A 16761-nucleotide genomic window follows, 5' to 3' on the forward strand; every position below is an offset into this window, starting at 1 on the left:
CAATCGTACCGCACCACATATAGTGGAAACAGGCCCTTAAAGTTTCCTTGAGCATTTGAAACCACTACACGCACGCACGCACGCACGCACGCACGCACGCACACACACACACACACACACACACACACACACCTCTTTATATGTGCAAAGATGTTTACATGACTGGATGTTAGATGAAAACAGAAATTCACAGTATCCTTGGGAAATCATCCTCTGGTATTGTTCAGTAAACATACATGCTCAGTTCATTGTGCAGACCACAATGTCTAGTGATACTAACAACAGCCTTTGTCCTTCTCAAGGACTACTGCAGTCCACAACACGCAAAGCCAGTCATACACAAATGTGGCAGGCTTTCTGAAACCTGTCTTCCTGTGTATACAGCATTTTACAGGGTACACTGAACAGATCAGGTCTCTAACTGTACCTTAGAGGAGCTCACAATTTAATTGTTAGCAGTTTAGCGTCTATTTGGGGAAACCAGTTAACCTACCAGTGTGTTTTTTGGGATGTGGGTAGAATCCAAAGTGTGTAGAGGAATCCCATGCAAAGGGACAACATACAAACACCATGCAGATAAGAGGGATAGGAGACTGAGTCTACCAGTGGAATATGATATCACTAGTCACTTGGACAATAACAGAGGATTTGCTATGCACAGGGAGACATGCTCAAATCAGTTAGTTATCTTGGCTACTGCTGGGTTGCTGTGTGATGATAAGTCTTCCTCAAGCAGTTTCTAAACTAAAGTCCTGAACCCTGCATTGTCCCAAGTTTCACTGCTCAGTAAGAATGGATAGCATATACATAAACTGACAAAAGATGGGCCAGACAAAATAAATGCTTATTCTAAGTCTTTGAAAGTTTAGTATAGAATATACAGGATCTTCTAAAAAAAATTAGCATATTGTGATAAAGTTCATTATTTTCTGTAATGTAGTGATAAACATTAGACTTTCATATATTTTAGATTCAAATACACACAACTGAAGTAGTTCAAGCATTTTATTGTTTTAATATTGATGATTTTGGAATACAGCTCATGAAAACCCAAAATTCCTATCTCAAAAAATTAGCATATTTCATCCGACCAATAAAAGAAAGTGTTTTTAAAACAAAAAGTCAACCTTCAAATAATTATGTTCAGTTATGCACTCAATACTTGGTCGGGAATCCTTTTGCAGAAATGACTGCTTCAATGCGGTGTGGCATGGAGGCAATCAGCCTGTGGCACTGCTTAGGTGTTATGGAGGCCCAGGATGCTACGATAGCGGCCTGTAATCTTTAGATTACCCAGCTGTTAACCACTTGAGGACCTTGGGCTTTCTACCCCTTAAGGACCGGCCACTTTTTTTCCATTCAGACCACTGCAGCTTTCACGGTTTATTGCTCGCTCATACAACCTACCACCTAAATGAATTTTGGCTCCTTTTCTTGTCACTAATACAGCTTTCTTTTGGTGCTATTTGATTGCTCCTGCGATTTTTACTTTTTATTATATTCATCAAAAAAGACATGAATTTTGGCAAAAAAATGATTTTTTTAACTTTCTGTGCTGACAGTTTTCAAATAAAGTAAAATTTCTGTATACATGCAGCGCGAAAAATGTGGACAAACATGTTTTTGATAAAAAAAACCCCATTCAGTGTATATTTATTGGTTTGGGTAAAAGTTATAGCGTTTACAAACTATGGTGCAAAAAGTGAATTTTCCCATTTTCAAGCATCTCTGACTTTTCTGACCCCCTGTCATGTTTCATGAGGGGCTAGAATTCCAGGATAGTATAAATACCCCCCAAATGACCCCATTTTGGAAAGAAGACATCCCAAAGTATTCACTGAGAGGCATAGTGAGTTCATAGAAGATATTATTTTTTGTCACAAGTAAGCGGAAAATGACACTTTGTGAGAAAAAAAAAAAAATTTCCATTTCTTCTAACTTGCGACAAAAAAAAAATGAAATCTGCCACGGACTCACCATGCCCCTCTCTGAATACCTTGAAGGGTCTACTTTCCAAAATGGGATCATTTGTGGGGTGTGTTTACTGTCCTGACATTTTGGGGGGTGCTAAATTGTAAGCACCCCTGTAAAGCCTAAAGGTGCTCATTGGACTTTGGACCCCTTAGCGCAGTTAGGCTGCAAAAAAGTGCCACACATGTGGTATTGCCGTACTCAGGAGAAGTAGTATAATGTGTTTTGGGGTGTATTTTTACACATACCCATGCTGGGTGGGAGAAATATCTCTGTAAATGACAATTTGTTAATTTTTTTTACACACAATTGTCCATTTACAGAGATATTTCTCCCACTCAGCATGGGTATGTGTAAAAATACACCACAAAACACATTATACTACTTCTCCTGAGTACGGCGATACCACATGTGTGGCACTTTTTTGCACCCTAACTGCGCTAAAGGGCCCAAAGTCCAATGAGTACCTTTAGGATTTCACAGGTCATTTTGAGAAATTTCGTTTCAAGACTACTCCTCACGGTTTAGGGCCCCTAAAATGCCAGGGCAGTATAGGAACCCCACAAATGACCCCATTTTAGAAAGAAGACACCCCAAGGTATTCCGTTAGTAGTATGGTGAGTTCATAGAAGATTTTATTTTTTGTCACAAGTTAGCGGAAAATGACACTTTGTGAAAAAACACAATTAAAATCAATTTTCGCTAACTTTTGACAAAAAATAAAATCTTCTATGAACTCACCATACTCCTAACGGAATACCTTGGGGTGTCTTCTTTCTAAAATGGGGTCATTTGTGGGGTTCCTATACTGCCCTGGCATTTTAGGGGCCCTAAACCGTGAGGAGTAGTCTTGAAACGAAATTTCTCAAAATGACCTGTGAAATCCTAAAGGTACTCATTGGACTTTGGGCCCTTTAGCGCAGTTAGGGTGCAAAAAAGTGCCACACATGTGGTATCGCCATACTCGGGAGAAGTAGTACAATGTGTTTTGAGGTGTATTTTTACACATACCCATGCTGGGTGGGAGAAATACCTCTGTAAATGGACAATTGTGTGTAAAAAAATCAAAAGATTGTCATTTACAGAGGTATTTCTCCCACCCAGCATGGGTATGTGTAAAAATACACCCCAAAACACATTGTACTACTTCTCCCGAGTACGGCGATACCACATGTGTGGCACTTTTTTGCACCCTAACTGCACTAAGGGGCCCAAAGTCCAATGAGTACCTTTAGGATTTCACAGGTCATTTTTGTTTCAAGACTACTCCTCACGGTTTAGGGCCCCTAAAATGCCAGGGCAGTATAGGAACCCCACTAATGACCCCATTTTAGAAAGAAGACACCCCAAGGTATTCCGTTAAGAGTATGGTGAGTTCATAGAAGTTTTTATTTTTTTGTCACAAGTTAGCGGAAATTGATTTTAATAGTTTTTTTTCACAAAGTGTCATTTTCCGCTAACTTGTGACAAAAAATAAAATCTTCTATGAACTCACCATACTCCGTACGGAATACCTTTGGGTGTCTTCTTTCTAGAATGGGGTCATTTGTGGGGTTCCTATACTGCCCTGGCATTTTAGGGGCCCTAAACCGTGAGGAGTAGTCTTGAAACCAAATGTCGCAAAATGACCTGTGAAATCCTAAAGGTACTCATTGGACTTTGGGCCCCTTAGCGTACTTAGGGTGTAAAAAAAGTGCCACACATGTGGTACAGCTGTACTCAGGAGAAGTAGTATAATGCGTTTTGGGGTGTATTTTTACACATACCCATGCTAAGTGGGAGAAATATCTCTGTAAATGACAATTGTTTGATTTTTTTACACACAATTGTCCATTTACATAGAAATTTCTCCCACCCAGCATGGGTATGTGTAAAAATACACCCCAAAACACATTATACTACTTTTCCTGAGTACGGCGGTACCACATGTGTGACACTTTTTTGCAGCCTAGGTGCGCTAAGGGGCCCAACGTCCTATTCACAGGTCATTTTGAAGCATTTGTTTTCTAGACTACTCCTCGCGGTTTAGGGCCCCTAAAATGCCAGGGCAGTATAGGAACCCCACAAGTGACCCCATTTTAGAAAGAAGACACCCCAAGGTATTCTGTTAGGTGTATGGCGAGTTCATAGAAGATTTTATTTTTTGTCACAAGTTAGTGAAAAATGACACTTTGTGAAAAAAAAAACAATAAAAATTAATTTCCGCTAACTTTTGACAAAAAATAAAATCTTCTATGAACTCGTCATACACCTAACAGAATACCTTGGGGTGTCTTTTTTTTCTAAAATGGGGTCACTTGTGGGGTTCCTATACCGCCCTGGCATTTTACAGGCCCAAAACCGTGAGTAGTCTGGAAACCAAATGTCTCAAAATGACTGTTCAGGGGTATAAGCATCTGCAAATTTTGATGACAGGTGGTCTATGAGGGGGCGAATTTTGTGGAACCGGTCATAAGCAGGGTGGCCTTTTAGATGACAGGCTGTATTGGGCCTGATCTGATGGATAGGAGTGCTAGGGGGGTGACAGGAGGTGATTGATGGGTGTCTCAGGGGGTGGTTAGAGGGGAAAATAGATGCAATCAATGCACTGGGGAGGTGATCGGAAGGGGGTCTGAGGGTTTGGCCGAGTGATCAGGAGCCCACACGGGGCAAATTGGGGCCTGATCTGATGGGTAGGTGTGCTAGGGGGTGACAGGAGGTGATTGATGGGTGTCTCAAGGTGTGATTAGAGGGGGGAATAGATGCAAGCAATGCACTGGCGAGGTGATCAGGGCTGGGGTCTGAGGGCATTCTGAGGGTGTGGGCGGGTGATTGAGTGCCCTAGGGGCAGATAGGGGTCTAATCTGATAGGTAGCAGTGACAGGAGGTGATTGATGGGTAATTAGTGGGTGTTTAGGGTAGAGAATAGATGGAAACACTGCGCTTGGGTGGTGATCTGATGTCGGATCTGCGGGCGATCTATTGGTGTGGGTGGGTGATCAGTTTGCCTGCAAGGGGCAGGTTAGGGGCTGATTGATGGGTGGCAGTGACAGCGGGTGATTGATGGGTGGCAGTGACAGGGGGTGATTGATGGGTGGCAGTGACAGGGGGTGATTGATGGGTGATTGACAGGTAATCAGTGGGTTATTACAGGGGAGAACAGATGTAAATATTGCACTGGCGAATTGATAAGGGGGGGTCTGAGGGCAATCTGAGCGTGTAGGCGGGCGATTGGGTGCCCGCAAGGGGCAGATTAGGGTCTGATCTGATAGGTAACAGTGACAGGTGGTGATAGGGAGTGATTGATGGGTGATTGATGGGTAATTAGTGGGTGTTTAGAGGAGAGAATAGATGTAAACGCTGCGCTTGGGTGGTGATCTGATGTCGGATCTGCGGGCGATCTATTGGTGTGGGTGGGTGATCAGATTGCCCGCAAGGGGCAGGTTAGGGGCTGATTGTTGGGTGGCAGTGACAGGGGGTGATTGATGGGTGATAGGTGATTGGCAGGTGATTGACAGGTGATCAGTGGGTTATTACAGGGAAGGACAGATGTAATTAATGCACTGGCGAATTAATAAGGGGGGGGGGGGGGTCAGAGGGCAATCTGAGCGTGTGGGCGGGTGATTGGGTGCCCGCAAGGGGCAGATTAGGGTCTGATCTGATAGGTAAAAGTGACAGGTAGTGATAGGGGGTGATTGATGGGTGATTGATGGGTAATTAGTGGGTGTTTAGAGAAGATAACAGATGTAAACGATACATTTGGGAGGTAATCTGACGGCGGGTTTGCGGGCGATCTAATGGTGTGGGTGGGTGATCAGATTGCCCGCAAGGGGCAGGTTAGGGGCTGATTGATGGGTGGCAGTGACAGGGGGTGATTGATGGGTGATAGGTGATTGGCAGGTGATTGACAGGTGATCAGTGGGTTATTACAGGGAAGAACAGATGTAATTAATGCACTGGCGAATTGATAAGGGGGGGTCTGAGGGCAATCTGAGCGTGTAGGCGGGTGATTGGGTGCCCGCAAGGGGCAGATTAGGGTCTGATCTGATAGGTAAAAGTGACAGGTGGTGATAGGGGGTGATTGATGGGTGATTGATGGGTAATTAGTGGGTGTTTAGAGAAGATAACAGATGTAAACGATACATTTGGGAGGTAATCTGACGGCGGGTTTGCGGGCGATCTAATGGTGTGGGTGGGTGATCAGATTGCCCGCAAGGGGCAGGTTAGGGGCTGATTGATGGGTGGCAGTGACAGGGGGTGACAGGGGGTGATTGATGGGTGATAGGTGATTGGCAGGTGATTGACAGGTGATCAGTGGGTTATTACAGGGAAGAACAGATGTAATTAATGCACTGGCGAATTGATAAGGGGGGGTCTGAGGGCAATCTGAGCGTGTAGGCGGGTGATTGGGTGCCCGCAAGGGGCAGATTAGGGTCTGATCTGATAGGTAACAGTGACAGGTGGTGATAGGGGGTGATTGATGGGTAATTAGTGGGTGTTTAGAGGAGAGAATAGATGTAAACAATGGATTTGGGAGGTGATCTGATGTCGGATCTGTGGGCGATCTATTGGTGTGGGGGGGTGATCAGATTGCCCGCAAGGGGCAGGTTAGGGGCTGATTGATGGGTGGCAGTGACAGGGGGTGATTGACGGGTGATTGACAAGTGATCAGGGGGATAGATGCATACAGTAAACAGGGGGGGGTGGTCTGGGGGGGGGGGGGGGGGAGTCTGGGGAGAATCTGAGGGGTGGGGGGTGATCAGGAGGGGGCAGGGAGCAGGGGGGGGGATAAAAAAAAAATAGCGTTGACAGATAGTGACAGGGAGTGATTGATGGGTGATTAGGGGGGTGATTGGGTGCAAACGGGTCTGGGGGGTGGGCAGGGGGGGGTCTGATGGGTGCTGTGGGCGATCTGGGGCAGGGGGGGGAGAAATCAGTGTGCTTGGGTGCAGACTAGGGTGGCTGCAGCCTGCCCTGGTGGTCCCTCGGACACTGGGACCATCAGGGCAGGAGGCAGCCTGTATAATACACTTTGTAAACATTACAAAGTGTATTATACACTTTGTATGCGGCGATCGCGGGGTTAACATCCCGCCGTCGCTTCCGTATAGCCGGCGGGATGTTGCGGCGAGCGAGCGGTGACAGGCACCGGCGGAGGATCGCGTCACGGATGACGCGATCGCTCCGCCCATGCCCTTAAATGGACCGCCGCCTCTGTGGGTGAGCCGGTCCTTAACCTTCCTGGCGGTAAGCCCGAACTGAGTTCGGGCTATGCCGCCGGAAGGCACCGCTCAGGCCCCGCTGGGCCGATTTGCATAATTTTTTTTTTGCTGCACGCAGCTAGCACTTTGCTAGCTGCGTGCAGTGCCCGATCGCCGCCGCTACCCGCCGATCCGCCGCAATTGCTCTCGCCGCGGCCGCCCCCCCCCCCCCAGACCCCGTGCGCTGCCTGGCCAATCAGTGCCAGGCAGCGCTATGGGTCAGATCGGAGTCCCCTCTGACGTCACGACGTCGATGACGTCATCCCGCCCGTCGCCATGGCGACGGGGGAAGCCCTCCAGGAGATCCCGTTCTTTCAACGGGATCTCCGGATCTCCGATCGCCGGCGGCGATCGGAGGGGCTGGGGGGATGCCGCTGAGCAGCGGCTATCATGTAGCGAGACTTTGTCTCGCTACATGAAAAAAAAAAAAAAAAATTTAAAAAAAAAGATTTGCTGCCCCCTGGCGATTTTTTTGCAAACCGCCAGGAGGGTTAAGGGCTCCACTTCCCAGCCGCCTCTGTGCGTTAGGCGGTCGGGAAGTGGTTAAATATTCCATCTAAAATATAATATCTGCAACCTACCTTTTTGACAAACAAAAGCTGTAATTTGCAAGGGAACTGAGGTTAGAGTGATATACAGGCTGACATATTTATTTCATTTTAAACAATCTAAGTTGCATGGCTCTCCATCTGATCCTGTGTCTTTAATAGTTTTAGCCAAAGACCCTGAACAAGCATGCAGATCAAGTGCTGTAACTAAAGTCTGACTGGATTAGCCACATGCTTGTTTCAGGGTTGTGACACATGATGCCAGAAGATAAACAGAACTGCCAGGCAACTAGTATTATTTAAAAGGAAATAAATATGGCAGCCGCCATATCCCTCTCAGCTTGGGTTTACTTGAAGGGCCATGTTTCACTGGTGTTGCAGCTGCTGCTAATGTTACCTAGTGCAGTTGCTAATAATGGTGACACATGGCAACAAATTGCTGCTGCTCTGGTGTGACATAATTCTTAAGCAGCCCATACACTCAGCCGATTTTCTGGCCGATCGATCGATCGATCAATCGATTGCAAATCGGTTGGCCAATCGACCGATCGATGGCCGATTTCGATCGATTTCGATGGATTTCCATCGAACTTGCAGGGTGGAAAATTTAGGTCGATCTGATGAGATTGCTTATCAGTTTGCATTGGCCTTAATGGAAATCTGATGGCAAAAAAATGCCATCAGATCGAATTTCAATAGATTTCAAACTGAAATCTATTGGAATTCTATCCTGGTAAAAAATGTTCTAAAAACGCATCAGATAGATCATCAGATGCATTTCTTATCTATCTGCTGCCAATCTGACGAGTGTATAGGCACCTTTAGCAACTGTTAAACAACAAGAAAGTAGTCCATGGTCTAAATACAACAACTGCACACAGATGTAATAAAATACACAATAATTTTATTCAAGGACTTATCCCAAAAATTAAAAACAAGTGTACTGCCAAATTGGCCAAAGGGGGTAAATGAGTATGTAAATTCATAAATATATATATTAGTACAAAATGCCAAGCATTGGTAAGCATATGAGAAATACAATTGTTCACCATATGAAAATCCTCAAATGCTGCCAAGAAATGACCTCCCTCTTTAAATAGTGCTGCCAGACAGCAGCTGAGTACCGGTATATAATGCAGTGATCTGGAGGATAATACACAAAATGTAGATAAAAGAAAATAACCTTACCAAACTTCAGCACTGTCACCCCCAGGTCCAATAGGCAGTAAGGACCTCACATGTATCGCACCCTTACAGATGCTTCTTCGGAGATGATCCTGTATTATCCTCCAGATCACTGCATTATATACTCAGCTGCTGTCTGCAGCACTGTTTAGAGAGGGAGGTCATTTCTTGGCAGCATTCAAGAATTTTCATATGGTGAACAATTGTATTTCTCATATGCTTACCAATGCTTGGCATTTTGTACTAATATATATATATTTATGAATTTACATACTCATTTACCCCCTTTGGCCAATTTGGCAGTACACTGGTTTTTAATTTTTGGGATAAGTCCTTGAATAAAATGATTGTGTATTTTATTACATCTGTGTGCAGTTGTTGTATTTAGACCATGGACTACTTTCTTGTTGTTTAATAGTGTTCATGATTTGGTCCATAGACATGGATTTTATGGTGCTCTGTCTTTTAGTAGTGCAGTATAATTCTTAGCAACTGCACTGAAAACCATTAATAGTAGCTGCAACTAGAAGCAGCAACTGAATCCGTTGTGGGACATGGCAGTAGAGATGGTTAATAATTGGGCCAATCAAAAGCACATCCTGGTGATTGTGTTTGGCCTAATTCCAAGCCGCTTCAAATCTGCATTGAAATCTACATGGCACTAACAGGTCTCCTTAGTCGAACACTAAGAATCCAGCACAGGAGACTTGGGGGCAGCCGGCACCACCATAGGCTGTAATAGGAATTACGGCAATAGCAGCGCACAGAGTGTAACTTCGGGGCAGTCAGAAGACAGAGCTGAAGTTACATTTAAGACACTGTAATTCGGCTTCCAGCAATAGCACTATCCATGGCGGCCTGGAGGGGGGATAGTAATTAACACGGCCGGGACTTGTGCGGCAGCAGGATCAGCCATATACCGGCTGTATCCTGTGCCCAAGTCTCCCGGCGCCGATTCATCTCGTACGCCTCCTTGGTCCTTCACCTTCTGTCAGCAAACAAGTGATGTATTCTATATTCTCTGCTTATTTTATATGCTTGCCTTTTATAACATCAGGCTGAAAGGGGTGATTATCTCAGACTAAACCAATCTGTTCAGCTCATACAGAATCACCAGACTAACAATAATGCAAACTGTGAAGAAGGCAATAATCAACGAGGACGGCGACAGGATTGTGGCACACTGGGGAAGACTGTGGACCCTGCAATAGAAGTTTATCTCAGCTCTGCTCAGGTTCAGTAACAGCAACTCTGGGCCGCAAACAAATGGAATGTGCATTGTTGCTCATATATGTGGTATTAACATTAATCCTGAGGAAAGTAAGCAGAAGTGGAACAAATCTGGGAACTATATATACACTTTAGCAGCACCACTTCTGACTGCTGAGGCCCAAGCAACACACTTAAACAGAAACCGCAACCAAGGATTGAACTTCATCCCAATCAGTAGCTGATACCCCCTTTCCCACCAGAAATCTTTACCTTTTCTCAAACGGATCATCAGGGGGCTCTGTATGGCTGATATTGTGGTGAAACCCCTCCCACAGTGGGATGTCAGCACCAGGGTGCTGATATGCCACTGTGGGAGCCTTGTTGCATTGTGGGAAATAACAGCTGTTTTAAATTGCCAAACAAGGTAACATCTCCTTTCACAGCCATCACCTGCTAGCAGTAAAGATGTCGCCATTTGATAAATGTCAAAATGTAAATCAGGGAGAGAAAAGATTTTACAATGGGCAAACACTGACTAAATCATTTATAAATAGTTAATTTTAGAAATTAAGCACTTTTTTCATTACATTATTTTCACTGGAGTTCCTCTTTAATTGCAGAGGCAGGCTCTATTTACAGCAGTGAACCCAGGATCTGAGGGCTCCAAGGCATTATAAAGACTCAACTGAGGACTAGAGCAGATATTTCATTTTAACATCTGATGTATTAGTCTCATTTCTCTATCAGTGGAGGATTCGATCTTTTCAGTTTCAATTATGTTTATTGAATGCAATTAGCATAAACAGTATACATCCTTGAATGAAAGGACCATATTCAAACATCTTATAGAACAATGTGCTAGTCAAAAAATTTCAAAGAGAAACAAAATCGAGCTCATATGATGAACTAGTTCTACCATGGATTTTCCTTAACGAAGTCAGGTATTTCATAACTCGGTAATATGTAAGATAAGTTTAGCATTATGAATACAATTGAGTGTTTACCAATATCCTGACTTTAAAAGATAAAAGTGATAAGATAAGGCAGAGTGTTTTAATATGTAGAAAAGTACTACTTAGTACTATTTAATACTACTGATTCAGACAATCTCCATCATAGAGCCATCACAAAGAGGACGATGAGTTGGGTGGAAATTGTAAGTAATCACTAGAGTGGGTGAAACGGTACCATCCCGCCCAGTCGGTCTTATATGCGGTTATTGTGTTATGGACCCTAATGCATTAATTCCTCTAGGTTTTTTTTATTCTGGTGACTTTGCAGAGCCATTGAGTCACTGTAGGGGTGGATTTAGATTTCCAGAGAGATGGCATCTGTGCTCTTGCTGCACCGAGCAAGTGGGTGAAGTATTATGGATTTATATTCTCTGTGACAACAACAAGAGTTGTGAAGTCGTAGAACATCTGGCTTCAAGGGGATTGTTAGGGCTGAGATCTTTTGCGCAAGATGATGGACAAGTTCCCATTCCCAGTAATCTCTTAACACTAGTCTAGGTGGATTCTGCCCTTTTCCCACTCATAGTTGCTCCTTTGGATTTCCAGTTGTGTAAATGGACAGGTCACAGCCTCCTCACGTGGCTGACCAGAAGCAAAGAATTATGAAATAAAAAGTAAAAGGAGCTCTGCTTTAGGTGTAGGGCTACAGTATATGTTTGGGTGAGCATGTTGTGTACCCTAATCCAAGCAAGACAGCATGCACCTCAGTTCCCATCCATGACAAGGCACCAGAGGCAGCTTTACAAGGTCTACATAAGGTACCTATAGACAATGATTTCCAAATTAAATACTTGTACTGCTTAACAAAAGTCCATTCTCAGCCTAAAACTTGATCCATGAGGACTTTATTACTGTCACGCCACCTGCCAAACTTTATCAGCATTATCTGCATATAGTAGGCCAGCCATGGTCAGCCAACCATCCGCAAACTAAACAAAAAGGAAAATTGTATGGTACAAGATGTGCATAAAACATATGTGATTGCTAGATTACAAAATAGGAATAATCAATGAGATGCAAATAATTTTCCCTAACATTCAAATTTCATGTAAATTATATGCAGCTTAAACCAATCAGAATAATCTCCTGTCAATTTTCGCATTGGCCCAAATTCAAGCTGCATATAATTTACATAAAATGTGAATGTTAAGGGAAATTATTTACAACATAATGTACAGACTTTAACTGATAAACTGTTGCATGCAGGTGTGGAAATCGCCAGATAATTCAATAATTTATGCACGTTAAAGTTCAAATTAGAATCGCTAAAGAATTTTTTGGCACAAAGTTATTTTCTACCAACTAACCTATCAAAGTTCTTGTGTTGTAGAAACACTGCCTGGATAGTGCGGTCCAATTTCTGAAGCTATACACATGCTTTAGATTTTCCTCAACCAAAACAATAGTGCATTATCATCTCTATAGTGTTTTCAGGTGTCCACAAACATCATTCTGACCTTCCCTTCATTGTTGAGGAAAGCAGGCTCACTCTTACCAAACCACTGTTGTATTCACCACTGCCGGAAGCTGAGTAACGCGCGTGTGTGTAGCTCCAATTTCTAACAATTGTTTTGGATGAGAACTATTTAAAGAGAGTGATAGTGGGAAACCTCTGGATAGTCCAGTTCCTGTATCCTCCAGCAGTCCACTGTTCCAGCGCAGTTTACGGTTCTATGCCTCCAGCAGTTCCACTGTTTTAATACCTATTCAACAAAACCTTGTTGAACAGGTCTCTTGGGGCTACACTCCTGCCATGGGTAAGAGCATCCGGACTGGGGATGGGTGAGTAAGGGCCACATATGCCCAGTAGAATGACGCTCTCATATGCATTGAGGAAAAAAGCTGTGAGTGTCTTCTTTCTACTGGGCATATATGGATCTTACTTACGCATGCCCGGGATGTTGTCAAGACCCTGTGCTCCAACAGTGGGCTCGACGAGGATCCGGGAAGCCTCTGGACCATCCAGAGGCTTTAAACTACTGAAGTATCATTTATCTCTCTCCCCATTAGAAGTTCACTTTATAGCAATAATTAACACAAATTTTAAAAAAATATCAAAGTGGCCAGACCAGGAACATAAGAGAAGACTGAGGAGAGCTGCATGTGAGCTGTGAGGTGTCAGCAGCTACCCAATAGCCTGTTCAGCTGAAGTGAGGAAGTTTGCCATATCTAGGCTTATCTATAAGAGGAGGCTAGTGGGGCAATGAGAAGAGTAAAGGTCTGTAGACACCAGACACCACACACCAGATGGAACTTGGCTGAGTTGGGCAATAATGGCCGCCATTGCTGAGAATCCAGCACGTTCACTGCAACTCACAATGCGCACATCCACTCCGCCTGGCAGAGCACTTTGACCAAGCGACATTGTTTCCCCACCACACCTGCAAAGCAGGCAATGTGTCTGCACAGCCTCGCCCCTGCAATGTCACCCCAAAGGATCGGCTTCTGATTCCCATTGGGTGACATTAGTTGAATGTATATACTGGCCTTTAGATACAGGATTTCCCAAGAACTGGCATCTCTTCCTGTGGGTGTGTGAAACAAAACAGATAGCACTGCCTGCAAATAACCATTTTCATGAAGACTGCATTTACCCTATTGATTATTGGTTCTGAATCAGTTTCACTTTAAATAAAAAAAAGGGGGGAACATACTGATAGATAGCATATTTTATACAGCTCCAGTAAAAAACACTATAAATATTAAATTTGAAACTCCAACACTGGCTGCAGATACTCTCTGTGCAGTGCTTAGGTGTGACATTCAGTGGGAACAAATCAGATCAGTTTCCAGCATACACCAGAGCTCACGTATATGAGAAGCTCAACAGGTGGCAGTAACTCTATCCAGGGTGGTGAGCAAAACAGGTGTCAGTGTCCTTCAGTGAGGTGCCTAGCTTCCCCGGCTTCATGTATCTATAAGAACAGTATGCCTCTCCAGGGTAATGAGTACATTGCACAATCCTGTTGTGTTATACAGACACCAGGAGTACCCAGTACATATTCCAATATCAGTCTTTCATTTCAGGTCCAGGAAGTCGTTTATTTGCTCCACCAGCTCTTGCTCTAGTCTTTGCACAAATTGTCACTCCTTCAGTTTAGCGGCCTTCTTCTGATTTCTCCGGAGATTCTTTTGCCGCTTCCTGCGCACCACTGCATCCCTTTCTTTATTCATGCTTTCCTGGATGTGCTCCTTAAACTTCTTTTTTTGCTTTTTGATTTTTTCAAGCTCTGCCTTTCTTTTTGCTTCCAGATCAGGATCCTTAAAGCAGGGGAGAAGAAGAAAAAAAAAAAAAGGATTTCCAGGTTAGGGAGTTTTAATTGTACTATTCCTTTGGTGCACACAACACATATGTTTCATTAGTCAAGGCAATGAGTGTCACAAGACTGTATGACTAAAGATCAAGTACTAAAGTCAGGTAAAGAAAGCTGGCCATCACATTACAAAGTCATACTAGTAGATGTTTCAAGTATTACCTTTCAGGATTGGATTGTCCAGTACAATGTTGATGAGCTCTTGAATTCCTGTTGCACACATTTTTGGTAGGGCATCTAACATGGTAGCTGGCTACAGATTTTTGAGGTTTTCTCTTGATTATTGGTAATTAAACTGTCACTTAAAGGGATCCTTAAGTCACCTGAAAAAAAGAAAAGGGTTTCATTTACCTGGGGCTTCTACCAGCCCCCTGCAGCCATCCTGTGCCCGCCGTAGCCACTTACCGATGCTCCGGTCCCCTGCCGCGTGTTAGATTGATTTTCACTGCGCCTGCGTAGCCCTGCCCACACGTATCTGGTGCGCCTGCACAGGACGCTTTTGCGAATAGGAATGCGTGCAAGAATAAGCGTGGCCAGGGCTGCACAGGCACAGTGGCCTGCTGACTACGAGTTGGCGAAAACGAACCCAACCCGCGGCAGGGGACCGGAGCATTGGTGAGTGGCTACGCGGGCACAGGACGGCTGCAGAGGGCTGGTAGAAACCCCAGATAAGTAAAACCCTCTTTCTTTCAGGTGACTTAAAGGATACGTCCAGGCAAAAAAATATCAGGACAGTACTGCGCAGGTGCCTGCGCAGTACAGTCCTGATAACGTCAGCACGATCATGTGACCCACGCGGTGGAGCGCACAAGAAGCCAACCCGGAAAGCCGACCTGGTGAGGTCGGCATCTGCAGTGGAGGAGACTGGGAGCCACTGGAGCTGCGGTGAGGGCACAGGATGGCTGCCAGGGGCGGGAGGAAGCCCCAGGTAAATGGATTTTTGTTTGTTTTTATGCCTGGACGTATCCTTTAAGGATCCCTTTAAATATTTTATACCAGCTCCTAAATTCCATATTAAATTTGTCCAGACCTGCCATAAAAGGTATTATCCTCAACAGATGGTCATGGAGACACACACACACACACACACACACACACACACACACACACACACACACACACACACACACACACACACGACATGCAGTCTCTCCCGTGACTAATTGTCAGACCCATGGTGTGTGGTATTGCAGTGGAAAGAGTTCATATCCAGATGCCAGAATACAATGTTTCAAGAACCACATAGCGGAGATAGAGCCGAGTATCTGTCACAGCTAACAGACCATCACGCACAATTTATTTAGTGGCAGAGATCAGGTGCACCATTAAAGCCTTGAGGTGTGCCGCATAATCCGTGCCTGCCACACAGATTATGTAGCAATGCAAGTCAATGGACGATGCAGTAAATGTAAAATGATGGCAGTGTGCATGCATGGACCAATGGGAATCCCAGTGACAAACTTCCTGCCCAGCATGGAGTACGTCACTGAGTGGGAGGCGGCACTATGCATATGACGCTGTCAATGGGCTTGATTTACTAAACCGTGATAACTCAAATATCACACCTTATCAAAGATATCACACCTTATCAAAGTTAACATGTCTTGTTAGAGTAGCATAGCGAGCGCTACGAACCCGCAGGGGCTCAGGGCAGGATAAGTGCCATTGCCAATTAGCAGGCATAAGTTCGTAGCGCTCACTATGCCACTCTGATAAGGCGTGTTAACTTTGATAAGGTGTGATATTTGAGTTATCACGGTTTAGTGAATCAAGCCCAATGCACGGTGGTGCAGGGGTTATTATGTAGGCTGGTTTCTGCGGTGCTTGAATGTGTCTAATCTCCCCATTATTCTACATTTGGCATGTTATACAGCGCTACAGAATTTTTTGACTCTCTCTAAAAAAATAATAATATATTTAATAGAACATAAAATTAAGTTAAACTAAATGTGGGAGAGGTTTAGGTGATAAAAATGTGGATACTTACCTCGGGAGAGGGATGCCTCTGCATCTTCCAGAGGCTTCCCTGCCAACTTGCACCTGCTCAGAAGCACGGAGCTGCTGCTCAAGCTAGGCCATAAAAGCCAAGCCAGATTGGCTCTGTGCTAGTGCATAGGCGCAATTCGCAGGTAGTCTCAGCACTGGAACAGCGAGGAGGAGGGCGAGGTAAGTACCCAAATTAACACCTTTTTTCCATTCAGGTTTACTTTAATTATGCATTTAAAGAGAACCTGAACTGAAAATAAACGTAAGAAATATGTTGTTTGTATGCTTGGCA

The 16761-nt window shown here is 44.3% G+C and overlaps 1 protein-coding gene across 1 annotated transcript in view; it reads right to left on the reverse strand.

Moving 5' to 3' along the window:
• Window positions 1-11997: 11997 nt before the first annotated feature.
• The window catches only part of DDX49 (DEAD-box helicase 49), a 39591-nt gene continuing 34827 nt past the window's right edge, over window positions 11998-16761 (reverse strand). The window contains exon 13 of the mRNA XM_068234199.1: window positions 11998-14430. Within this exon, the coding sequence (XP_068090300.1) occupies window positions 14254-14430 (177 nt within the window). The 3' untranslated portion in view covers window positions 11998-14253. The remainder of the gene's footprint in view (window positions 14431-16761) is intronic.

This window comes from Hyperolius riggenbachi, chromosome 1 (assembly GCF_040937935.1).
Source record: "Hyperolius riggenbachi isolate aHypRig1 chromosome 1, aHypRig1.pri, whole genome shotgun sequence".
Classification (NCBI taxonomy): Eukaryota; Metazoa; Chordata; class Amphibia; order Anura; family Hyperoliidae; genus Hyperolius; species Hyperolius riggenbachi.